The 26,471-nt window shown below is 41.7% G+C and overlaps 1 protein-coding gene across 1 annotated transcript in view; it reads right to left on the bottom strand.

Annotated features, from left to right (window-relative positions):
* Positions 1-26,471, bottom strand: part of PTPRB (protein tyrosine phosphatase, receptor type B) — a 78,845-nt gene that overhangs the window by 27,071 nt on the left and 25,303 nt on the right. The window contains 11 exon segments of the mRNA XM_023759450.1: positions 2,113-2,356; positions 4,377-4,526; positions 4,972-5,250; positions 8,561-8,842; positions 9,904-10,167; positions 11,648-11,911; positions 14,462-14,731; positions 17,555-17,818; positions 19,021-19,284; positions 19,836-20,099; positions 24,788-25,051. Coding sequence (XP_023615218.1) covers positions 2,113-2,356; positions 4,377-4,526; positions 4,972-5,250; positions 8,561-8,842; positions 9,904-10,167; positions 11,648-11,911; positions 14,462-14,731; positions 17,555-17,818; positions 19,021-19,284; positions 19,836-20,099; positions 24,788-25,051 — 2,809 coding nt within the window.

Below are 26,471 nucleotides of genomic sequence, written 5' to 3'. Positions count from 1 at the left end.
AGTGCATTGACAAGGGGAGCGTGGGGCTGGCTGAAGGTTGAGCTGGCTTTTGAACTGTCTGAAGGAATTCAGCCACCAAAGAAGGGATTGGCAGCATCCTAGATAGAGCGAAAAGAATGTGCAAAGCCTCGGGTTAAAGAGAGCCATGTCATGTTCAAGAGAACTCTGAGGAGTGAGGAGTAGAAAAGGGTAAGGTATACTTGGGAAAATGGTGGGAGACAACGTTGACGAGGAAGGTGGGAGGGGAGAAGGCGAGGACTTTGTGTGCCCTGCTCTGGAAGGCTGTGGTGTGAACGGGGATCACTGGAAGACCTTAATCTAGAAGGCACATGACTAGGTTTGATCTGTTCCCCAGGACAACTCTGCAATGTTCTGTGATGAAAACATGAGGGTTAAAGAACTGAAATACTGTTTATAAGGCTAATGACCAAAAAATGGCAGCCCTGTGGCAGCTGCTATGGGCAGGAAGGAATGTGCCCGGAGCCTGGCAGGCTCTGGTCTAGATGCAAACTGTCTATAGCTTCTTGTTCTCTCTCTGAAATGTAGTGATGAGTCATTTTCTCTCCTCTCTCAAAAAGCAAACAAGTAAACAAACAAAAACAGCCTCACCTTTCCTCCTCACAAAGAGAAAATGGCCCCTGGGAGGCTTTTGCTGTGTCCTTGAGCCCAAGTGTCTAAGGAGCTCAGACACTCTTGATTCTTATAGGACCTGAAGGATGCCAGCGTTCTGATCTCTTGCATTTCTCCTTTGCTCTGTCCGAGATCTCACCTCCTTCAGATAAACTTATAATGGTCTCTTCCTGAAGTAAACATCACTAGTAAGTTTGCTCTGGATGTGCAAATCTTGGCTAGGGTGGCAATATCATCTTTGTGGTGAGTCCTGGGCAGAGGTAACTCCACAGAGTTCCTGCCCAAAGTGAGTGCTCTGTTTTAGGAAGAAAACCACTGGCCTTCTTTAGTTGATGTGAGGAAGGAGCTAAGAGGGCTCTCAGGCCCTGGCTGATGTTGCTCAGTGGCTGGAGCATCGGCCTGCACACCAGAGGGTCTCAGGTTCGATTCCTGGTCAAGGGCACATCCCTGAGGTGTGGGTTCGCTCCCCATCCCCCCAGTCAGGGCGAGTGTGGGAGGCAACCAGTCTGTGTATCTCTCACATATCGATGTTTCTCTCTCTCCCCGCCCCCTTCCCTCCCTTCCACTCTCTCTGAAAAACAATGGAAAAAATATCCTCAGGTGAGGATTTAAAAAGAAAAGAGTGCTCTCAGGTGTGATGTCAGGTCACTGTCTCCTTTTGAAGCTGACTCAGGGGTGATACTCAAAATATGAGTCAACATACCAGGGCACTGACCAACAAGAATAGACACTGCCCACGGAGAACCTGATTGGCGGCCCTATTGGTTAGTATCAGCTCTGGGAACACACAACAGAGAAGGTACATCCCTTGCAGAAGTGCCAATCTTGGATGCCTGTATCTATAGGTTCTCTTTCTCTTGAGGGCCCTGGTTTGGGATGCTGTGCACTTCTGCCAGTTCCTGCAGCTGGGAGGGGCTGCTGGCTGCAGTAGTGCTTCCTGGGGCCAAGCAGCCGCCCCTTTAATCTGCCTTCTTAGGGTAAGGAAGAGATGTTCCCAATCATTCAGGGGCTTCTGCCTTCAAGAGTTCTGTCTGGACCAGAGAGCACTTTCATCTTTTTATGCCTTAGAGGGTAAATGAATCAGTGTAATCTGAGTCCTCATTAAAAGTGGAAGCTAAAAGCTCATACTCCTTGCATCTCCCTACACTCTATCTTTCTACTTGGACATGGTCACAATCGTTAACCTGAGAATTGATTTGGCTTGTACTAAGGAAGTTTTAGGAGAAAGAACAATCTGTTAAGAACCTTCAATTCTTCACATAATGAATTAGAGCTTTTCCACAACGCTCAAGGTCCTTTTTACACATTCCCTGGGAATGGAGGCAGGAACACAACTTTTATAAATTACCCAGTAAAACATAGAGCACTCTTGTAACGTAGGTGATTAATCTGCAGGAGCTTGTGTGCATCAGCGGCCCAGACAGCCGAGCGCCTAGTAATGTAGCATATCCCTCCCAGCAAGAGGACGGCAATACATCTAACCTGTAGGCAGTGCGCGGCTTCAGCGGTCCGTCACAGAATTTTAGCTGATTGGGATCACATTTTCCACCCAGGCTCTCCATCTCTGCTCCCAGCTTAATGTTAAAACTCTTGGAGTTGCTGTCAGGACTTTCGGCACATTTGCTGGCAAAATAATTGGTCTGATACACGCGAATGGAGGCGTTGTGCCTGTACTCCAGGTAGGAGGGCAGAGGGTGCTGCTGTTCCGGCTTCAGCTCATCACTGCCTGGAGGACAAAACCCACAGTGAAGACTGACTTTCTTGTGGCCTCAGTGGTTTCTACTGAGGATTCTAAGGCTGACTCCTCACCCTCTCTGGTCATTTCCAGCATTTGTGATCTCGAAGGATGCTGTGAAATTCTCCCAATGAAAATAAATTTAATTCATTTTTTTCTAACATGAATGATAGTGTATAAACAAAGATATATATATTTTTCTTGCAAATAAAATGTGTGGGTGAGAGGATATCTCATTAAACCAAATGATAACATGCCCACAACTCCAGAAAGTTAAACACTCCCCATTGTGAGAGTCAACCCACTCAATAAGCTTGCCAATAATCATTGTAGCTAAGCTAATAAGGAAATCCCTATGACCTGGGAAATAGGAAAAAGATAAGAGAAATCAAATCCAAGGCCAGAGCAGTCGCCCCACCAGCACGTTCCAGGCGCCACGCCCTGCTGATAACTGCTCAGGGTACAGGACTCTTATCTTGAGTACAGTTTAATCCTGGCTCAAATTTGGCCCCTCATGCCGATCACTTCCCAGAACTCTTCCCCTGTCCACCCAGCCTGCTGTGTGTTTTGGCTCTGCAAACCAGTTTTGATATTGGCTGGAGGAAAGCATAATTAGGAAGATAAATATTATGGAGATTGCATACTATTTACAATGAATTTCAAGAAGTGGTATGGTAGGGGTTCATTGCATCCTGGACTCTTGTTTCATAAAATTTGCTCAAAATGAGTGGATCTTGGAAATATTATCTTGTTGGCAGTAGTTGAAAAGGAATGTGGCCTTTAGGATGCGTGCATACGCGATAAATGCCACTTATACGAGCAGGATTGTTATCTTAGATCACCAGGGGAGCACCGCCGCTCTCCATGGGCATCAATAACTGAAACCCACCTGCCGAAGAACACAAGGCTGCTTTCTGGGGTCTGACTTCTTCACTGCCTTATATTCACGTAGTAAAACATCACCTTCACTGCAGCCCACTTAAATCTAAAGTCGCTGCACAGTTCAATTTATCTCCAGTTATGAGGTGTAAAGAAATCTGGGATGCACCACTGACCCTTGAAATTATTTAATTGATTATGCATACCCAGATTTAATACAATTAAATAAGATGTAAAAGCGCATGGACCATTAGCTATCTAAAATACTATTTAGCTCCAACATTTGTCAGATTTAAAGTTTCCCATTGCCCACAAATGGGTTACAATTGTCAAAGATGCTTAAGAAACTCTTGTGCAGACCTTAAAGAATTTTGAAAAACATAAAACATGCAAAATATATCAATGCCGTTCCAGACACAAACATCTGTTTTGGAGAAATAACACACATCCTCAATGGCAAATACACTTGCAGGCATGTGTACACCAATGTACAATACTCCTGTATTTTGCCAATTGAGATGTATATAGTAATCTCTGAAGATCATACTCGGTGGTTGTATGGAACGTTGTTTCAACTATTACCTAGTATTTGCCTAGTCCACAGGAATTAAGTAGACACAGAATAATTTGAGGGTGAAAGAACTAGAGAATAAAGCATACATTGAAGAAAATGCAGTAGAGAAAGGAGGCATGCTTTTTATGATCATCTTTTTCCTCCCTCAAGCTTTTGAGTATTTTTGCGAATTGGTGGGTGGTTTGGGACATGTGATTGGTGGGGGTATTTGAGACAGAGACGGGGGAAGACAGTTATAGCATATTGCTGCTTAATGGCAGACCAAAAGAGCAGTGAACAGGACTGAATGAGTAGTGAAGAAGATTGAATGAGTCTGCACATGCAATGCACTTCCAACAGTGCCTGACACATAGTATGGGCTCAGTAACTGATGGTTACCGTTATTACAGTTGTGGTTGCTATTGTTATCATTCACCCATTGAATAATTACACCCTGTAGATAATAGGCTTTATTGTTGAAAGAGCCTTTGAGCAGTTTTTTTGTTACATCTCCCTGCATCCCCATAGTGGCTTTTGAGAAAGCAATGCTGCATCTTGGAGTTGAGGGAATTCACTTACCATCAGCCTCTCTCACTACCACCGTGAAGTACTTCACAGCTCCATTGGTGTCACTGAACCAGCTGCAGTTGAAAGTAAAGTTGATGGAAGATTTGCTAATTAGCACGTCCTTTTTATTCACACGGATATGCGGAGGTGGAGGAGGAGGGCCTGAGGAAGGAAGAAGCAAGAAGGGTCACAACTCTGCTTCTACATAGAAATAATATGTGAGGTGCTGATACATCCTCTCTCTCTCTCTCTTTCTCTCTCTCTCTCTATGTGCGCACGCACTTGCGTGCCTGTATGTAATCAAGAAAACCCCTCCTCTCCCAATGGGAGCAGGCCTGAAGTGATGTGCCAGAGGCACATTAAACATAATGAAAGAGGCAGCTCCATGAGCACTCTAACTGTATCGGTAAAAGCTAACTCATTTAGGGACCTTAAGATCTTTTAGCTTGTTTGCTGCAGGGTACCTTACACAGAGAAATGCTTCCATTTCCCAGGCCTTTTAGGTCCTCGAAGTGACAAGACACGCTAATGTGGAAGTGAATTGTATGCAAGTGAACAGCAATGACGAACAGGACAGAGGACTACGCACACCTCCGGGGACACTCACGGTCTATCATTGTGATGGTGCTGTCTTCCACCACCTCACTGGTCACGCCAGCTGACTGCACCTTGATGGACACCAGGTACCTCTTATGGGGCACGAGCATCATAATACTGAGCAGAGATTTTTCCTTCTCCAGCTTTCTGGAAAACTCAACTTCTTGAGTGTCCATTTTCCGGCATTCAATGCTATACCCGTCAAAGTCAGAATCAGGAGGGATCCAAGAGCAAGCAATGGCCGTGGAGTTCTGAGGCCGGCAGTGCAGGTTTTGGATTTTGTCTGGCTCTAAAGGAGAGAGAGGAAGGGACACTTTTCATAACTCTGTGAGACACGTTTTTATTTTTAGCTTCTTTGGGTCCAACTAGCTCAGAGATCTACACAAATAATTCCCCAACTTAATTTGGATTGTTTTTCAAGGAAAAAAATATTCTCATAGACCTCCAAGGGAATGTCTGCCTGCCACACCCTATTTTGAGAAACATTAAAAGTTAAAGTGCTGTTCCTTTAAAAAAATCACCAGATGCCAATGTGACTGGAAACACAAATGTGCACATGGGCAGTGAAATCAAGTGGCAGAAGTCAGATAAAGGGTCAGGCAGAGTAAAGGAGAGGTCAGAAGTGCAGTTCGGCCTGCCTGAATTCAAATTCTATTTGCCAGCTGTGTGCTCTTGGGCAAGTTACTTAACACATCTGAGCCCCTCTGTAAAGTGGGGAAGTTAAGATAACATGATTACTGTGATGATTCAATGAGTTGAAACATGCACAGCCTCCTAGAATAGTGGCTGATATAGAAATTGCTCAATAAATGAGGAAATTAAGAAATGGCATTGCTGGCCTGTTACCCTCTGGGCTCTGGCTTCTGCCCCCTCTTCCATTTTCTGCCTGCCCTTCCCTGCTCACATGCCATGGAACCGAAACTGCTTGTGTTCGGCATGGAGACCATTCTGTTCCAGGCCCCTATGCTATGGTCATTCAGTTTCTTCTGCCTAACAGAGTGCCTGACCCAGTAGGGACGCAGTGAAGAGAAGCTGGTCTTACTTATTGTGAATGACAAAACAATGAGTAAAAGATTCAGTCGGGAAGAAAAGCACTTAAGTGACTGTCGAGGTTAATAAGAAACTCTGTAGGCTGCCCCAATCAGTTGCATGCCTACCATTTCTAATTATTTATATATCTATAAAGTGAAATTGTATGATTTAAATAAGTAATTTTCGTATTGTAATTTTAGCAGTGGGGCCACTTAAAAAAGAATAGTTCTCAGTTCCCTGGTCTGTAGAATCAGAGGAGTTCTGGTCTGTGTTTGAAGTGTGCATTGGGCTCAGGGGTGCTACACTGGGGTGCTCTCTCTATGACCTCCCTTGCATCCCCCAGACATTTCCAAGGAGGCTTCAGGCTCTGGAATAGAACTTGAAACCTAGGTCTAGACCACCCTATTTCATTCCAGGAGTTAAAGCCTTCATAAAGATTAAAAGTTAAAAGCCTGTCCCATTGTCCTATTGACCACAGCACACAATACAGTAACAATCCCCAGATGGCAATAATCAATGGCATCAACCCATCAAAAGGCTCACAAAAGAACTGGCATTTGAGACAAGCAATAACTGTGTCTTTTCAAACAGTAACTGCTTGTTAAACTTTGGAACTCCTTTCAAACCAAATCAGAGCTGAGACCTAAAGACATCCTGCCTAACCCATAACTCTGATTATTCGCACAAAGGATAATATGGAAACTAGCTTCCACCTCTTCCCTCAGTTCCTTCTCTCTCCTCCTTTTCACCTGTAAATCCCACCTGCCTTCCAAGACTCAGGTCCCGCTCCCATTCACTAAGAAATGAGTGCCTACTATGTGCAAGGTGCTCTTCTAGGGTCTATGAACAGTAGAGAGGTGAATATGACCTTAGCCTTAACCTCTAGGAAAGGAGAGGACTCCAAAACAGCCATAATACAAGGTAGAAAGGAGACTGTCTCAGAAGAAATGGAAAAAGAAGATGCTGTGTGGTCACAGACACCTTTTTGCTGCTGGTGCTAGTGGTGGGCAGGAGATAGCAAAGGCCTCTGGCAAAGATGACAACTCGCCCAGATATTGGGAAGGGCATTTTAGACAGAGAAACCATGCACCCAAGTGCCAAGGGTGGGGCTGGGAGGAGTGGGAAGGTGGTTTACCCTGAACTACCAGTTATTCATCATGGCTGGAGCTTATTTGTGAGTAACTGGCTACTGGAGTGATTTATAGGAGAATGATGATAAGCTTCTATTTTGCTTAATACTCTTATTTTGGGGTTTCTGTTACCCATAGCCAAACCCAACCCTAACTAATGAAATCCTCAAAGTTCCATCAGCCATTCCTCATAAAATTCAGCGCCAGATCCCTCTGCATGCTGGTTGCTCTCCTCATGGGCATGCCCCAGTTGGTAAATGCCACTCTTAAACTCTAGCATCCGGGACGGAACACAATACTCCAGATGTGATCGGACCCAGCCTCTACTGAGCTCTTAACTGCGCACCTGTGATTCAATCACACAGCCATAGCAAACCACTGAAAACCCACCCCGAGCTTGCTATAAGCAAAACCTGTTAGTTTTTCTTCACATATTTCTCTTGAATCTGGTCTTTGGATACAATATGGAGCACAAATTATAATTGTTATAGCACTCACGTTTGTTGAATAAATAAAACAACTACTTGCATAAATTTCTAATTTCCAGCTAGGTATTTTCTCAATAACCACTATCTGATCTGAGAAGCTACATTTACTAGGTATTATTGAAAAATAAATACTTGAATTGAGGTTCCTATTCTGAAACACCTTTGTTTCTTTCAGGTTAGTTCATTAATCCCAAAATGCCTTTGAGAAGAAACTGATACATATTTCACTGTTAAAATATTTTTCTCTTCAGGTTTTATAACAATATGTCCTAACTGATCCCTCTGCTTCTAGTTTGCCCCTTTTAACCTATTCTTTACACTGTACCCAGAGTGGCTTTCTAAAGTACAAATCTGATTATGACATCTTGGCCAAAAATTCTTCAGTTCCTCTGATTGATTGAGGATCAAGTTCAAAGTCGTCACAATGGCTCACAAGACATTTGATGACCTGATTCTCCTAATTGCACCTTTTATGCTCTGGCCAACGAAACTCCTTTCTGTTCCTCTCTCCTTCCTGGTCTTGGAATATTTTAGTCTCTCTACCTGGAATATTCTCCACTTCTTTCCCTGTCTCTACCTGGTGGATCTTACTCTTTCCTTAGGTTTTGATTTGGATGTTTCTTCTTCCTGGAAGCTCCCTTGCGTTGGGTCAGTGCCACTACATGGGTTTCTACAGTGCCAAATGCTTCCTTCATCACACCCAAATGAAATTGCTTTTAAAGATGGTACCTCCCACTCGATTGTAAGCTCTCTGAGATTTTTCTTTATTGTTTATTGTTTCTAGTATATGAATAAATGAACAAATCTATAGATAATTCTGCCTGAATTCAATCTAACCAATTCCAAGTAAAAATGTGGATTTAAACCAAGCCCAGTTGGAATTACATGTTGTAACACATAATTCCTCCTCATTCCATTTAAGAACCGAGAGTAGCAAAACATGTCATACTTGTCCTCACAGATCCAGAAACTGGTCTGCTGTAGGTTTTCCAGGAGTCTCCGCTGACAGTCTTGACACTGAACTGATAGGATCTCCCTGGACGAAGACCATACACGATGCGTCCCTCTGATTTTCTGTTGCTGTAGGGGTTGAAGACCGTGATTGCGTCTCTGGGTAGCCACTGCACCTCAAAGTCGTCGTAGTCTGTCCAGTCTGGTGGCCCCTTCCAGGTGATGGCCAAGGATGTGTTTGCAACATCAGCAAATGACATAAGACTAGGAGGACTTGGAGCTGTATGTAGAAGAGCATGAAAAATCATGTAATCACTTCTATGCCAGAACATATGCCAATAAGATAGCTGAGCGACGTCAGACATACTTAAATGTACTTTGTAGGAGGAAATAATATAATATAATAATAGGAGCTTTACTATGTGGAAGACACTGCCCTCAAGTGTTTTATGTACATTTTCTTTCATTTTCATAACCAGAGCTTCCTTACCAGAGTGCTGCCCTGAATGGGTGTGCCCTGAATGGGTTACAAGTGTGAAAAGGTATTAATACTATCATATTTTGAGTTGTGAGGACTAAAGTCCAAGATTATGTCCAATTTCAGATGGCTCTGTCCATTGACCCCAGATTGGCACACAGGTATATTAATGTTGTCTATGTGTGCCTAAGAAATTAAAAAAAAATTTAGGAAGCACTGCTCATAGCCACACAATGATGATGTATGTGATTATCCCCATTTTACAGACAAGAAAAATTGAGGCTTAGAGATGCTCAGTGACCTGCCCAGTTTCACTTAAGTCAGTGGCAAAGTTAAGCTAAGGACCTAGATCATTTTAACCAAAGTCTGTTTCCTTTATCCACTGTACCATTGTGCTTCCCCCCGCCCCCCCCCTCCCCAGTTCAGGGGTTAGCACATGGCACATCCTTATTGCTTATGTTTTTTCTTATTAAAACCATAATTAAAACATGTCTTTGGCCCTGGCTGGTATAGCTTAGTGGGTTGAGCTTCATCCTATGTACCAAGAGGTCACTGGTTTGATTCCCAGTCAGGGCACATGCCCAGGCTGCAGGCTCCATCCCCAGTAAGGGGGTGTGCAGGAGGCAGCTGATAGATCTCATCAATGTTTCTCTCTCTCTCTCTGTCTCCCTTCCTCTCTCTCTAAAATCAATAAAAATATATTTAAAAGCAGCAGCAACAACAAAACAAAACAACAAAACAAAACAAAACAAAACAACAAAACAAAACAAAACAAAACAACAAAACAAAACAAAACAAAACAAAACACGTCTTTGGAAGCTACTTCCCACCAATACTTGGCCATTGGCAACTGGGCTTCTTACCTGTTCTGCTCTGCCCTGTGACCTTGTTGCTGAGCTCTCCACTGTGAGTTACCACACACAGGGTGTACTTCCTTCCAGGAATAAGGCCATGAAAACGCCACTCCGTCAGGTCCTTTTCTTTCCAGTTTTCCTTCTTCGTGCCATTGGGATTATAGAGAATCAGCTCATAGAAGTCGAAGTCCCCAGGGGCTGGACTCCAGCTGAACCAGAGACTGTCTGTCATGTTCCGATTGGATCCCTTGAGGTTACTCACAGAGGCTGGGACTGAAACAGAGGGAAAGCCCTTACCAAAAACAAAACAGAAACAAAGGCATTTTGGCCCACAGGTGAAAATATGAGCTGCATTGGGCATATGGGTGAATAGCTCCTACTGTAGAGTCAGACCTTGCCTACATCTCAGCTCACTCAGGTTTAGGAGAATGTGGTACAAATTAAAATAGAACAAAACACAACAGGTGGTGACTTTTGTATGCTTGCCACATGAACCCTAATGGACATATAAAATGAAATCTTCAGAAATGATTAATTAAAACTGGTCAAGCAGCTAATACCTGAACTCATAAAAGGCCCTAAAAGTGTTCACAGAAGGTCCCAGCCCTTGCAGTCAGGCCCATGTCACTGTGGCCGCCGTACCATAACGTCCCTCTCTGAGTCTCCACTTCCTCTCCAGCTTTTAGGTTCTCAGTACTCGCATGCTCTTTCTCACCAATATCTTTATTAACAGTTGCTTCTACCTTTATATAAATTGGTTATGCTGGCACCTGTCCCAAGGGTATTTGAGCATCATCATCCTTTGAAGAATGAAGACTGTTGTCTCTAGTTAGAGGAACTGGAAGCATTAACGTGCAGAGCATAAACTGCTCTGGAAATGGTAACACGTAGGCAAGTCTATTCACGGTTTAGGCTTATCTGCTGCTCCGTTTCATTCCCTTTAAAAGACAAACGTAGGACTTCTGTTGGGCGCCTGGAATGTGCTCTTCACATGGCTGCCCTCAGGTTTCAGCTGAAATGCTTGCTCTGTCTGGTTTCTTGTCCTGCCAAGTAGTTCTCTGTCACAACGTCATACTGTTGATCCCCTTCATAGAATTTCAGGTGTTCCAAAATCATCTCCCTTTAAAATCTGCTGTCCCCTGCCCCTCTCCATCCACTAATGTAGAGCTCAATGAGGTCAGGGGTGTCATCGCTCTTGTTCACTGTCATGTTCCAGACTTAAGCCCAGTGCTTTGGACACAACAACAAAAACTAATGTCAAATGAAAAATAATTTTGAATAGAAAAATGAGAGAATAGGCTCAAATTATGGAACAAGAGAAGGTCCAGATTCCTATTTGCAGCCCAGAGAGATGTTTCTCCCTCTCGTTTTCCTGGAACTCTTGGTGTTCATTTCATCCAGTGCTGTGGTTTTGATTCCCAGCAGTCTTTGCTTATTGGTCCCATTTGTAGTTGTCCTTCTCAGGACCTGCCCTCTACTCCATCTATGTCTTGTAGAAAGAATAAGGGCAGAGCTTGGATTATAAATAACCCTCATGAAAGTAGAGGAACGAGATTCATTTTTTCATTAACCTATGAGGTAAACAAGTGGAAGCAACAGAGCAGAAGGCAGTGCAAAAACTACAATCAAAGGTCTGACTTAGGGTCAGAAAGCCTGAAGGTCACAAATTTCATATAAAGTTATATCCTGGGTAGAATAGCGACTATTGTGATAAATTCCCTGCTATTCCTTAGTGCGTGGATCCCGGTCTTACCTGTTCTTCCGGATATGAAAGACTCATTAGACAGCTCCCCACTGTGAGTTACTATCACCATTTTGTACATTCGACCTTGCAGTAAGTTCTGGAAAGAAAAGCTCTGGACTTGTGGGTCAACTTGAGCTCTGTCCTGAAGAGTTCGATCTGGGTTGTACAGAAAGATGTTGTACCAGTTGAGCTCTCCCTCTGAGGTGGTCCAGGTGAAGGACAGGTGTCTGGTGGAGTTCTCTGTGATCCTCAGGTTGGTGACAGCTGCTGGCACTGGAAAAGTCGAGGAGCAAGAGAGTGAGATTGAGTTTTGGCATGTCCCTGACACAGCCTAGCGTGGCACCTAGATGGGTTCACTCAAGCAATAGTTCAAAACACATGGTTCCTGCCCTTAACAAATAGTGACTTCATGGAGACATTAAAGTAAATACATACATCTAATTATTGATGCTGAAACTGTTCATTTTAAAAACAAAACCACAAAAGAAGAAGGAAAATCAGTAATGGGAAAGTATCTTCAAATATATTTTTTAAGGGAGGGGGTATATAATAAATGTTAATCTGACCTGTGTGACTAAATGTCTTTCTAATTTTAAGAGCTATATCAGAGCTAAAAACAAAACAAAACAAAAACTGTCTCTGAATGCCGTCTGAGAGCTAGGAAATGACCATGAGAGGGAAGGATTGTGGGGAAGAAAGACTGGTGGGAAAGAAAGGGAGAGGTAAGAGAAGCAAGAGGAAAGAGAAGCAAGAGGAAAGAGAAGCAAGAGGAAAGTCCAAACTATTTTTTCTTTAAAAGTTTACATTAGGATTTTGCAATCCCATTTAGTGCTACCTGTTGGTGAAAGCAATCAAATGCCAACAGAAGTCACCAGCTTTGACACTGTTGGCGCAGATGCTTCCTGATTCCACAGAAGTCTTCAGATGCAGGTGGAAACAGACCAGGACATTTGTCTCAGTCTTTCCTGAGTTCTTTTCCCTCCACAGCAAACACCTTCTCAGGCTCTTTTGCTTCCTTTTTCTCCTTATGTCAGGCACTTAAAAGTTGGTGCTGTCCATGGTTCTATCCTCTATCCCCTTCATATCTTATAACAATAGCTAAGCAATCATCCTCATTCACTTTATGAATTACTATGGTCTGAATGTTTGTGTTCCCCCAAAGTCGTATGTTGAAACCTAACCCCCAAGGTGATGGTATTAAGAGGTAGAGCCATTGGGAGATGATGAGGTCATGAGGGTGATGCCCACATGAACAGAATTAGTGCCCTAAAAAGAGGCCCCAGAGAGCTCTCTCCTCTTTTCATCATGTGAGGACACAATGAGAAAGTGCCATCTATAAACCAGAAAGCGAGCCCTCACCAGATACCCAATCTACTGGTGCCTTGATCTCAGACTTCCAGCCTCCAGAACTGTGAGAAAGAAGTATTTGTTGTTTAAGCCAGTCAGATTATGGTATTTTTGTTATAGCAGCTTGAACAGACTAAGATATGGATTTAATTAGAATTTTTATCCAAATCTCTATCTCTCACTTTTCTGAGCTGGGACCCATATTTTCAATTACCAATAATCACCTCCCTATGAAAGTCATTCAGACATCTCAAACTCAGTCCAAAACGGAATCCTGTATATTCCTCCTTGGAACTCCCTCTTTCTGCTTCTCTCATCTAAATTCACGGCCTATAAATCAGTGATGGTGAACCTATGACATGCGTGTCAGAGGTGACACGCGAACTCATTTTTTTGGTTGATTTTTCTTTGTTAAATGGCATTTAAATATATAAAATAAATATAAAAAATATAAATCTTTGTTTTACTATGGTTGCAAATACCAAAAAATTTCTATATGTGACACGGCACCAGAGTTAAGTTAGGGTTTTTCAAAATGCTGGCATGCCGAGCTCAAAAGGTTCGCCATCACTGGCCTATATTCTACCAAACATGCCAGGTAGGAACTCCAGAATCTCCTGTTCCTCCATCTGCACTCCACTTAGCCACCAAGTACCATCTTACCTCATGTAGAAATATTTCTTGACTATATCTACTGTTCTTCATCAGCCTCCTTGCATTAGTTTAGCTTTTGACCCTTAGGATTTCTACAACTGTGATCGTTTCTTGACCCCAGTTACCTTTCTGACTACATGCCTCACTGTGTTATCACTCACTCTTCTCCAGCTATACTGACCTCTTTTTCCTCTGACAGGCCAAAGGGACTTTCTGAATGTGATTAAATTAAGGATCTTGAGATGGAGAGCTTATCCTGGGTTATCTGGGTGGTGACCAATGTAATCCCAAGAGTCAAATATGGAAGAGGGAGGCAGAAGAGTAAAGAAGGAGATCTGGTGACAGGCACAGAGGTTGGGGTATTACCACTGCTGGAAGGGAGCCAGGAGCCAAGGAACCTGAGTGACCTCTAGAAGAGATAAGGGCAGGAATAGATTCTCCCCTAAAGTCTATAGAAGAAACACAACCCTGCTAACACCTTGATTTCAGCCCCATAAGACCCATCTTCAGATTCCGACCGCCAGAGCTATAATATAGTAAGTTGATGTTGTTTTAAGATGCTAAATTTGTGGTAATTTACCCTAGCAGCCATAGGGAACTAATAGAGACAGTTTTCATGAAAAATCTAAATTGGAGTACGGCGGGCTGAAAGTTGTGTCCACAGGCCAGCTGACGTGGACATGGACAATCAAGTCTCCATTCTTACAGTGTCAAGAAATATATGTGATCTCCCCATGTTGCTTCATCCCTCTGAGGCTACTGTTCCCAAGGAATAGCAGACAAGGAGATATCTCACACAAAACAGCAGGCTGTGTGAATTACCTGTTCGGCCTTCCGTCTGGGCTTCCTTGCTAAAGAGGCCTCCGCTGACAGTGAGGATCTGTATCTTGTATTTCTTTCCTGGTGTCAGGTCTTCAAATTTGTGCTGCTTCGTGGTGGCTGGTTTTGATGTGTTACTCAGAAGAATCCCATTTTCATTTAGAAGTAGGATATCATATCTTTCTGCCATGCCAACGGCTTTTTGCCAACTTACTATTAAGGAATGACTGCTGTATACATTGTCTGCAATTATTCCCTGGACAGATGCTGGGACTGCAAAGGAAGAAAAGAAACAGGTTTCATCATTTAGGATAAAGTAACCAGTTGAGAAAATGTCTCCTAAAGCAACTGCAGATGGAAGGTGATGCCTCATTATTGCATTGACACTTTCCATGTGCCCTTAGAAGAAAATATTTCTTGTCCTGAATTACCTGTAGGATTGCTTTGATTTTTCATTTTTTTCTCTGAATTTAGACAGGTTCTTGAAGTCAAACAAGTAGAATAATTCATAGAAGTGACACTGATAAATATTCAGAATGATGTATATGTATTTTTCTAGAGAGTGCAAGAATGCTGAACAAATTTACATTCAATGAATATAGTTTGGAATATGTAGTTGCTTGTTTGGACTTTTATTCCCAAATAACTCAAGTCAAAGCTTCAAGCCTTGACTTAAGCAATAGTATATAATAGTGTTTGTACTACGGCTCTTGATGTGAAAGGAAAAATAGTGTTATTTGTTAATAATATTTTTTGTCCTAGGCTCATATTTCAGACCTGTCTTCTATTTTTGCAAATGACATCTCTCTCTAGATGTTTCACAAATGTCCAACTCTCAAGATGCCCAAATTGGACTCCTCATCTCCCTCCCATAATTTCCTTACTGTCCTTTGATTCTATCTCTTGATCTAAGTCAGAAACTCTTACCCTTCTACATATAATTAATCATTAATCTTATAATTTCTGTCTCCTAAATCTTATTTCTCTTGGATCTCTCTACTTCTCACCTTGTCTGTTACCACTACCCTAAGACAATATCATCTCTCTCATATATTATTACAAGTTACTTGACCAGTCCCTTTGATTCCTTACCTCTCAGTTTCAAACTACATGTGTATCAGGCATATTCTCATAGTACATCCATGCTGATGACACTTCAATGGCTCTCCATAATTCTAAACACCTTCATAAGGCATACAAGGCTCTTTACAATTTGATTTGTCTACTTCCTTGGCCACATGGCTCACATTCTTTATTCTAGCATACTAAACAGTGTAAGGGTCCCCAATGTGCCAAGGTTTCTGCTTCATCAGGATGACTTCTTAGTATCTGTTTAACTATTACTTCCTCCCTGACTCTTTCTGTTTGCTCCTATAGTACACCATATTCATTTTTATTTTAGCACTTACCATGGTATACTGTCATTGCCTTTTTACTTCTTGGTCTCCTTCAATAGGTTATAAGTTTCTTGAGGTCAGAAGCATTATCTTGCTACTGAATTCTCATTTTCTAGCACAGTGATTGACACATGGTGGGAAATATGTCAATTGGAGACATAGTAAGGCTCAAGCCCCACAACTAAATAAATGGTTATGAGAAAGGAAGACACCTAAGAAGTATTGTGTCACAGTAGAGAGAACATGAAGTTTGGAGACAGACAGATCTAGATTTGAAATATACTAGTAACTCCAGACCTTATTACATGTATCTAGATAATGTTTCATAAACTTTCTAGCCTTACTTTCCTTATTGTTAAAGTAGAGATGATGATCCTCTACCAGGTAGTGTGACTAGAGATAATTTTAAACTAGAGGCCTGGTGCACGAATTTGTGCATGGGTAGGGTCCCTTGGCCTGGCTGGTGATCGAGGCCTATCAGGGGGTCGGCCAGCCGGGGGAGGGACCCCGGGAAGTTGGATGGCCAGCCCCCCAATCAGGGCCTATTGGGGAGGCCAACTGGCAGGGGGTAGAGACCGTGGGAGGTTGGCCAGCCGGCCCCTTGATTGGGGTCCAGGGGGAGGGGCTATAGGAGGTTGGCTGGCTGTAGGGGAGGGGCCACAGGAGGTTGGCTGTGGGAGTGCACTGACAACCAGGGGGCAGCTCCTGCATTGAGTGTCTGCCCCCTGGTGGTCAGTGCGCATCATAGTGACTGGTTGACCAGTCGTTCTGGTTGTTCAGCTGTAACAGTCGCTTAGGTTTATATATATATACTAGAGGCTCAGTGCACAAAAATTTGTGCACGGGGGCGGGGGTCCCTCAGCCTGGCCTGGCCCCTCTCACAGTCTGGGAGCCCTCAGGGGATGTCCTACTACAGCCGCAGACTGGCCTCCCTCTGCAGGAGGCAACCGGGCTGATCAGGGGAAGGTGCTGCCCCCATCACCCCGCTGCTGCTGCCACTGCTGGCTGCAGTGGTTGCAAGGCCTGAATCCCGGGCCTCGCAGCCGCTGGGGCTCATGGTTGCCTGAGCCCACAGCTGCCTGAGCCCACGGCTTCCGTGAGCCCACGGCTACTGTGAGCCCTCGGCTGCCTGAGCCCTGGGGCTCGCAGCTGCTGTGTCTTTGTCTGGATGGACGCCCGGAAGACATCCACACTAATTAGCATATTACCCTTTTATTAGTATAGATGTCTGGCATGTAGCAGGTGCTTGCAGATGATTTTTGTTTTGAAAGTAATATATTAATAGTGATAGTAATATAAGTAAACATATACATTATTCATTGATTTATTACTTGTTCTTTAGCTATCACAAGTGAAGTAGATGGTATAGGAACATTTTTTTTCTTAAAAAAGAATTTTGAGAAAGTGATAATATTTTGAAAAATGCATAATTATAGAAGTCTGCTTGTTAAAATTTTAAAGCCTTTAACAAGTTAAAAATTTATTCAAATGATTTGGTTCCTAATTACATTTCATTTCTTTTGAAAATCTCCATTAAGAAAGAAAAATGCAAAGAAATATGAGAAACGCTCTTAAAACCATATTGAATTGTACAAATTTAGGTGGCTTTAAATTTGGGTATTTTTGATTTGTGAGTAACTAAGCACATCATTGTCCCATTATGGAGACCAATTTGGCCCTTCTCCAGGTGGATGCTTACCTGTCCGGCCGAGCGCATCTATCTGGTTCCTCAGGGACCCGCTGACCGAGGCAACCACAATCTGGTACTGCTCCCCAGCCTCCAGTCTGTGGAACGTGTGCTCGGAGATGTGCTTGGGGATAGTCTGAGATTCCACCTTTTGGTTCTGCCTAAATGCGGACACTGTGTAGGAATCAACATCGCCCTCACCAGGAGTCCAGTTCACTGTCAGGCTATCTGTCGCCCCATTGGGAGAGACGTGAATATTTTTAACAGTGCTAGGAACTGAAAAAGAAAATAAATTTAAATATCATCACTTAGAGAATGAACTGTGGGAATTTCAACCAAAGTTTTTGTGCTTCTTATGTTCTGGCATCTACTGAAAGGATACACATAGAAAAAACTGGTATCAATTTATCCACTTTCTCTGACTCTTCTGCCTGAACTGAAGTTAATGAGGGAAGTTTAGAGTGGCATCTCAGCCAGTGAGGAGAAGTGAACGGTGCCAGTAATAGAGCAAGGGGTTAGACTGCCTTGGTCCAAGTCTTGGTTTTCTCATTCACCAGCTGTGGGACTACAGGCAAATTGCTTAACCTCTGTAAGTTTGTTTCCTCATCAGAAAAATGGTAATGATAATAATAGCAACCATCCCATAAAGTTGTGAGGATTAAACAGAATGTATGTGTAAAGTGTTTTGCTGTGGGTCTGGTTTATGGAAAACTGTTAATAAACATTAACTATTATAGCAACACTACTAATAAAGTTCCAAAGAAGTGATACCCAAGCAACAGAGATATTTACACTTACCAGTACAGTTGACCCTTGAACAAGGTAGGGGTTAGGGGCAGACACTCCCCCTTTCTTATGCAGCTGAAAGTGTGCATATAACTTTTCATTTCCCCAAAACTTAACTGCTAGTAGCCTATTATTCATTGGAAGTCTTACCAATAACATAAGCAGTTGATTAGCTCATATTTTGTATGTCATATGTATTATATACTATATTATTATAATAAAGTAAGCTAGAGAAAAATATTAAGAAAGTTGTAAGGAAAATAAAATACCTTTATAGTACTTACTGTATGTATCGATACTGTAAGTTTATGCCATCTGTTTACAAGATGAATTGTCTATTTGTCAGTACCTACATCAATACTGTCTTATGTGACACAATACACTGTAAATGTTATACATACTACTAAGAATAGACATCAGAAATGAGAAAATAATGTGAAAAAATAATATTATTTACAGGTGTAATGATTCATTCACTGATAATGAAGAAGCAGAAATATGATGGTTTTATGGTAGCCTAGAATAACAGATATCACTGCTTCATGGTAGTAAGAAAATAAAAAAAAATTCCAACATATTTATTGAAAAAAATCTGCATATAAATGGATCCACGTAGTTCAAACCTATGTTGTTCAAGGGCCAACTGCATACTGCTATAACTGGTCAGGTTCAAGATCCATATTTCCAATTACCCGTGAAGCCCTCGATGAAGGCTGACTGATGTACATCTCCACTGATCGTCAACACGAGAATTTTATACCGGCGCCCGGGTATTAGGGAGGTGAAGCGATACTCGGTTGCAGTATTTCCAAGGTGAAAAGAAGGAAGTAATTTCATGTCATTGAAGAGCAGCTGGATCTCATACTGGTCGACATCCCCATCAGCTCGTGACCAAGTCACGAGAAGGTCTTCAGTGCTCCTATTCCGCAATGTTAGATCCTTAACAGGCTCTGGGACTAGGGAGGAGTATTAGAAGACACTTCAGGAAAGTGACTGATCAAAGTTTACCTACACAATAATTTATGAATCACATTCAAGGAACTGGCAAACATCTCTCTTCCCCACATAAGTCACTTAAATTACTTCATGCGTAATTAAACAAGAAAAATTGAAAATCAACTGCTAAAATTGTAGTTATTTTCCTGATATAAATCTTATATGCTAAATGTTGGTGGAATCTAATTGTAAAATGAGTTATGATCTCAATCATAAGATAAAACAAAACGTACAGAACTTTAAATGTCACAATGCACAATGCAAGAGGACAGAGAAGAAAAATGGGGCATTTGGCCTTCTTGCTTGCCAAGTATATTTGCTTTTATCTCCCAATAAATATCCTATAATTGTAGGCCATGGCTGGGCTAAACGATGTTAGTTCTGAGTGAGACTTACTGGGAATGTAATTTACTGATAACTAAGTAGAGAAAATTCAAGGTTCAGATAAATTATTTACTCAGTAACCTTCAAGACCCAACCGACCATCAAATTTTGCAATCTTTCCACTTACTTGTTCTCCCATTCCCTTGTTCGCTGGCTTCATATTGCCCACTTTTTGTACTAACAGTGACACTGTACAACCGTCCAGGAACTAGCTTAACAAATACACACTCATTTTCAGACTTGGGGATGCTTTTCGTTTGAATGAAGTTGTTTTTGTTTTTAATGGTGACTTCATAGTGATCCAAGTCTCCAGTGGCATGCACCCAGGATACCTTTAAGTAGTCACTCCTGGCCGAGTTGCTAATACTGACTCCTTGGACCTTGTCAGGCACTGAAAACAGAACAGAGAACTGCTCAAGATTTACTGATTCTTAGTGAGCAATTGATCACAGATGACAACCTGGGACGACATGAAAAAGAGAGGAGATTTTTTATTGTGTGCATTTTAAATAAAAGTCTTAGACCTTTAAACCACACATTTCTGAAAGGAAAAGACTGTTATAATCGTTGGAATGATTAAATGGATTTTTAAAAAAAGAATCTGATGAATTAATCCTAATCCTGTTTTTAGCCTACAGAAAATGTCATGTACAAAATAGAACATTAAACATGATAACTGATTATTAATATGAATGATGGTGATGGTATTAGTAATTCCAACATACCTTGGTGATTCAAGACATGATAAAAAGTCACCAAGAAGAATATAAACAATCCAAAAGAAAAGTGGAAGAGGAAACACATATGATTAATTAATACATGAAGATATGTTCAACATCATTGGTGATCAAGGAAATATAAGTCCGGGCCATGGAAAAATATATCTTAAATAGATTTGATCGGTAAAATTAAAAAGCCTGATAAAACCAAATGTGAGAGAGAATGCCCATCCACAGGAGATTAGCTGAATGAACTGGTATATGGTGGTCATAATTAGTTTATTCTTAACTCAAAACACAAAAATATAGATTTATTGATCTTAGCATTAAAACACAAAATCTGAATGACTCTTATCAATATACTATTAACTTAAAAAGACCTAAGTCCCAAAAGATTATATACTTCATAAAATATACATTTTTATGTTAAAACAACTGAAAATGTTAAAACCTATAATTTTAGGATAACAAATAATAAAATATGCAAGGTAGGAAGCAAGAAAGAGATGAAAATTGGAGTCAAATTGATGGTTACCTTGGGATGGACTAGTGAAGTGGGAACCACCTTATCTGACATAGATTAGTGTCAGGTTCCTAGTTTTTATTTTGGATCGTGGTATCTTAGGTACATATTAACTTATTAAGATTTTTTTAAAATATATATTTTATTGATTTTTTTACAGAGAGGAAGGGAGAGAGATAGAGAGTTAGAAACACCGATGAGAGAGAAACATCGATCAGCTGCCTCCTGCACATCTCCCACTGGGAATGTGCCCACAACCAAGGTACATGCCCTTGACCGGAATCGAACCTGGGACCTTTCAGTCCGCAGGCCGACTCTCAATCCACTGAGCCAAACCGGTTTCGGCAACTTATTAAGATTTTTATCTAAATTAAGTTAAATGCCTAAAAATAAGAACCAAGAATTATGATTAATCCAATTTTGTGCACCTGAGATTTCCTCCCCACCCCCATAAATATATAAACAAAAATACAATTCTGTGTACCTGTGGGTTTTTTCTCAATTGGTCAATCAATCAATACTTGTTAACAGGAACACTTTAAAATCTGTATTTAGAGCATAATATTAAGAGTATTCTAATTTATCCTTTGGGACTGTATTTTAATTCAACAGTAGGTCATTACTATGTGGCTATAACTGGATATTATCAATATATGAGAAGGAGCACTGGAAAGAGGTATGAACGAAGATCCAGAGTACTGAACTTGTATCCCAACACTAGCATGTCTTTTAGGTCTGTGTGGCCTCTGTCTGTGTTTGGTAAATCAGGGATTTCTGCTCTGGCCACACGCCCAGCCTACGTCCAAGTCTTCTCTTCCACTTGTGTGAGAGAGAGGTATTAAATGTCAGTATTTTGGCATCTAAGCTACATTTTTCATGATGTTTCTCACACCTACAAGTTGCACTACTATCCTTTGTTGGCTTATGTGTACTGGTTAGTTTTTGTATTGGCATAAATCTCACCACAGATATGGAGCAAGGACAGGCATGCTTTTTTCAAGATATTTACCTTGGACCAATGACAGTGTTGCTGGAATTTAGTTATCACAGAGTTAAGGAGGAGAAATTCTGAAGTGATGTTGAATGCATGGGTTAAGAAAGGTCAATGATCCAAGCAATTTCTTGAAGGCAAAGCAACTATTATCGAAAGAAACACCAAGCTGAATACCATGCTAAGGCAATAAGGGGCTCTCCAGGTGGAACTGGAGGTAATGTGTGAGACTCGCCTTGCTGCACGGTGAGGTGATGTGATACAGAATTAGAAATATTGATATTTTCATCCGAAATGTAGAACAAGAACATTAGAAAAGGAAAAGAACATTGAGACAATCAGCCCAAATTAACAAGACAGTAGCTCAGACATGACTCTCCAGTTGAACTGATTTGTCAGGGTTAATGGTTTGCCTCGATTAGTCGTGCACCAAATCCAAGTTCATGCTGGTGAAGCACCCTCTTTTTTCAAGAGGGTGCTTTGAAAAAAGAATCACTTTTCTTGTGTTTAAAAACAATCTTAGCAAAAGGCCTTGCAATGTAAAGGTCAGATGCACAGGAAACATTCATGAGTTGACGCTGAGGGGAAGCAAGGAGTCAGTACTGTAGTTGGTTGGCATACCCTTTAATTTTTGGTGATTTTTTAGGCTCCAAGTTGATTAACATAAGACACTGATATCAGGCTGCTTTGTAAATGGAAATCTGCTTTTACAGATTTAAGACATTATTGGGATTATCAGTATATTTAGATTTTAAATCATTTGAGGGTAGGGAATATCTCTATATCCCTGACTAGTGCTTTCAGGGATCACAAGATGTAATGGAAATAGTGCTGGAGGCAGGTTGAACTTGACTACTGGTCAACCATGTGACTATGGAGAAGCCAGTTTCTCTCTGGGACTTTATTTCCAATGGAGACAGGATTAGATTGTTCTACGAACACTTTCAAAGCTAGCATGATGTAACAATGTAAATCAGTGGTTCTTGATCCTTTTTGAGGTCACAGAAACTATGAGAATCTGAAAGAAACCATGCACTCCCCCCCAAAAGTACATACCTTCCCTATCCCCAACAACTTCAGGGACAATTTCTGGGATTACTGCATTACTAAAGTCTACCCATGGAGCACTAGGTGAAAATCCTTGATCTAAGTGAATTCTGATTCATCAAAGATTTGAGTGCCTACTAGATTCAGACCACGTGTGAAGTCATAGGATGTTGTTAGTTGTTCCAGATCCGCATAGAAAATCGACATTTTAAAATGAAAATATCAACCCATAGCTCAGCAGGGTTTGACAAATATTAATGTCAACCTTAAGCAGAAATCGCAGATGTAAACCCCAGGAAGCCCTAGCCCATGTGGCTCAGTTGTTTGGCATCGGCCCCTGCACCAAAATGTTGCTGGTTCGATTTCCGGTCAGGGCACATGCCTGGGTTGCAGGTTTAATTCCCAGTAGGGGGCCTGCAGGAGGCAGCCAATTGATGCTATGTTCTCACATCGATGTTTCTCTCTCTCTCTCCCTCTCCCTTCCTCTCTAAAAATCAACAAACTATTCTCCAAAAAAAAAGTATATTGGGGAAATGCTAGCTGTCTAAATTTAGTTCTTTCCAGCACACCGGAGACCTGGCATTCATTGCCTTTGCTAAGATTTTGTTCCTGGTCCCAGAACTATGAAGGTTCACATTTTTATCCTGTGTAAAAAAAGATGAACAGTAGACTTGACCAACAGACATTTCAGGAAGGATTTCAGGATGAAAAACGTAGTAGAGAAAGATAAATATCACATGATCTCACTCATTTGTGGAATATAATGAACAACATAAACTGATGAACAAAATAGATTCAGAGATATAGAAGTATCGAACAGACCTTCAAACCTCAGAAGGAAGGCAGGGGAGGGTGGGAGTTTCGGGGTGGGGGGGCGCGTAAGAGATCAACCAATGGACTTGTATGCATGCATATAAGCATAAGCAATGGACATAGACAGTAGGGGTTGAGGGCATGCGCTGGGGGGTGGGAGCAGCCAGGGAGGGATCAATGGGGGAAAAAAGACATAAATAATACTTTGAATAATAAAGAATCTAAATTTAAAAAAAAAAAGAAGTTAGTAGGCTCTGGAGTCATTCAGAACTGGGTTTAAATCTAGGATTTTAAATGCACTGGCTAGTCAACAAGTTAAACAGTAGTCAAGTTACTTAACCTTAATTTTGGTTTCCTGATCTCTAAAATGAGAGTAATAGCCCTATCCGGTTTGGCTCAGAGGTTAGAGCTTCAGCCCTTGGACTGAATGGTCGCGGGTCTGGTTCTGGTCAAGGGCATGTACCTCGGTTGCAGCTCCATCCCTGGTGTGTGCAAGAGGCAACCAATCAATGTGTCTCTCTCACATTGATGTTTCTCTCTCTGTGTCTCTCCCCCTCCCTTCCACTCTCTCTAAAAATCAGTGGGGAAAAATACCCTCGGGTGAGGCTTAACAACAACAAAATAAAAAATAAATAAAATGGGAGTAATAATAACAACTATTACCTCAACAAAGAATTTTTAAGGGTTAAGGTAGTTAACAAATATAAAGCCAGGGTCTAGCAACCAAAAAGTACTCTCTAAACAGAAAAACTTGTTACTGTGTTTGAATATAATATGAATTCTAGCCATAAAGTATTGTTCATCTTACTCTGATGGTAATTTCTCCTCACATAGGGGTTTCCTGGGTCAAAATATGATGACTCTGTAACAATTTTCTGACCTCAGTGGCCTTTTCTCCTAGGATTACAGAAATACAGCAGATCTAAGATGTTTGAGCCACATGGTAAGCTGGCTCTTTTAGAACCTGTACCTTCTCATAGACTTACCGGTCCGATCTTGGCTGAAGGAATGATTTTCATACTTTCCACTCCTTGTGGTTATGGTCACATCGTAGAGGCGGCCAGGGGTGAGGGAGCTGAAGGAGCATTCGCTGACGGACTTGGCAATAATGAGGGACTGAACCACCTTGCCACCATGAGACAGAGTCACTACATAGTTATCCACATCTCCAGGAGCTGGCAGCCAGGATATGCTGAGGTAGTCATTGCGACCAGAATTGTTTACCGTTACTCCACTCACACTGGAAGGGACTAGGATTGTAAAAGGGGGAGAATATTTTTAAAAGAAAAGCACAATCAAAAAAGTTTGAGTGATTTATCATGGTCACAAAAAACAGTGTGAACTCAGGAGATCAAATCTGATTATAAGAAAGAGGTCAAGACATGCTATGAGTGCTCTCATATCAGAAGGCAAATCAAAATGAAAATGCAAGGAGGCCTTTCGGATGCTAGTAAGCCTGCAACCCTGGCATGTGCCCTGACCAGGAATTGAACCATGACCTCTTGGTTCATAGGTCAACACTCAACCACTGAGCCGCACAGGCCGGCTGGTTTGGCCCTACTGCATTTTTTATGGTGTAGCTGTTCATAAAGTATTTTAAGTGGAGGCATTTTGATGTAAATGTGTCAGGACGTCCCCTATGTAGAAACGGGAACAAACATCCTAACAATCCAAATAAAAGTGTTTGAATCAAACTCATCAATAATGATGACTGAGTGAAATGGTAAAGAATGCAATAGCTTTTCTAGAAAGCTTAGACTTGAGCATAGCTTTGATCTTCTTGCAATGAATTTATTTATTCCTGGGGAGTCTAATAACTAACACAACCAGAGGTGTTTTTTTTTTTCCCTCTTTGCAAAGCATTTCCTGCCCTCTAGTGGCAAAAACAAACAAACCTAGAATCCTCTCTTGGAATCAAGTCTGGCGATTGGACCAGCTGTGGTCAGAAAGAGCTATTGTGGTGAGAACAGCCTTTCTGATGTCAACCATAATCATTGACTTATTTTAATTGGGCTGAGTGCCACAGACATTCACTGAGAGCTTATGATCTGCCAAGTGTACAAAATGGAAAAGATATGGATACCCTTCAGAAGTTCCCTGGCTAGAAGTAGTTTGCAAATTAATAACTGTGGTATTGTGTCAGAAATTAGTGCATAGTAAATAGTATTGCCCTTGATGGCTATCATAATAAAGTCCTATAGTATATACAAATTGCATGACTGTTTTCATCATCAGTTGATTAACTTCAGCTAAATATTCTATATATATAAAAGCCTAAGTGACTGTTAAGACTAGTCAACCAAATGACCGGTTGACTGGTCACTATGACACGCACTAACCACCAGGGGGCAGACGCTCAATGCAGGAGCTACCCTCTGGTGATCAGTGTGCTCCCACAGCTAACCTCCCATGGCCAGCCAACCTCCTGCAGCACCTCCCCCCGCCGGCTAGGCCCGATTGGCCCTGATCGGGACTGGGCGAGACAGCCCCAATTGCCAGCCAGGCCGAGGGACCCACCTGTGCACGAATTCATGCACCAGGCCTCTAGTTTTCATATAACTGTCAATATCAATTCATCATGTATAATGGATGAGATTTGGATCAAATGACTATCATGTCATCACAAAGGTTTTTCTGAGTTCTGTCACTTATTGGAGATTTTAGAAAATT

This window comes from Myotis lucifugus, unplaced genomic scaffold (genome assembly GCF_000147115.1).
Source record: "Myotis lucifugus unplaced genomic scaffold, Myoluc2.0 scaffold_156, whole genome shotgun sequence".
Lineage (NCBI taxonomy): Eukaryota > Metazoa > Chordata > Mammalia > Chiroptera > Vespertilionidae > Myotis > Myotis lucifugus.
The sequence above is the reverse complement of the archived record's forward strand: the minus strand, read 5'-3'. Positions and strand labels throughout refer to the sequence as shown.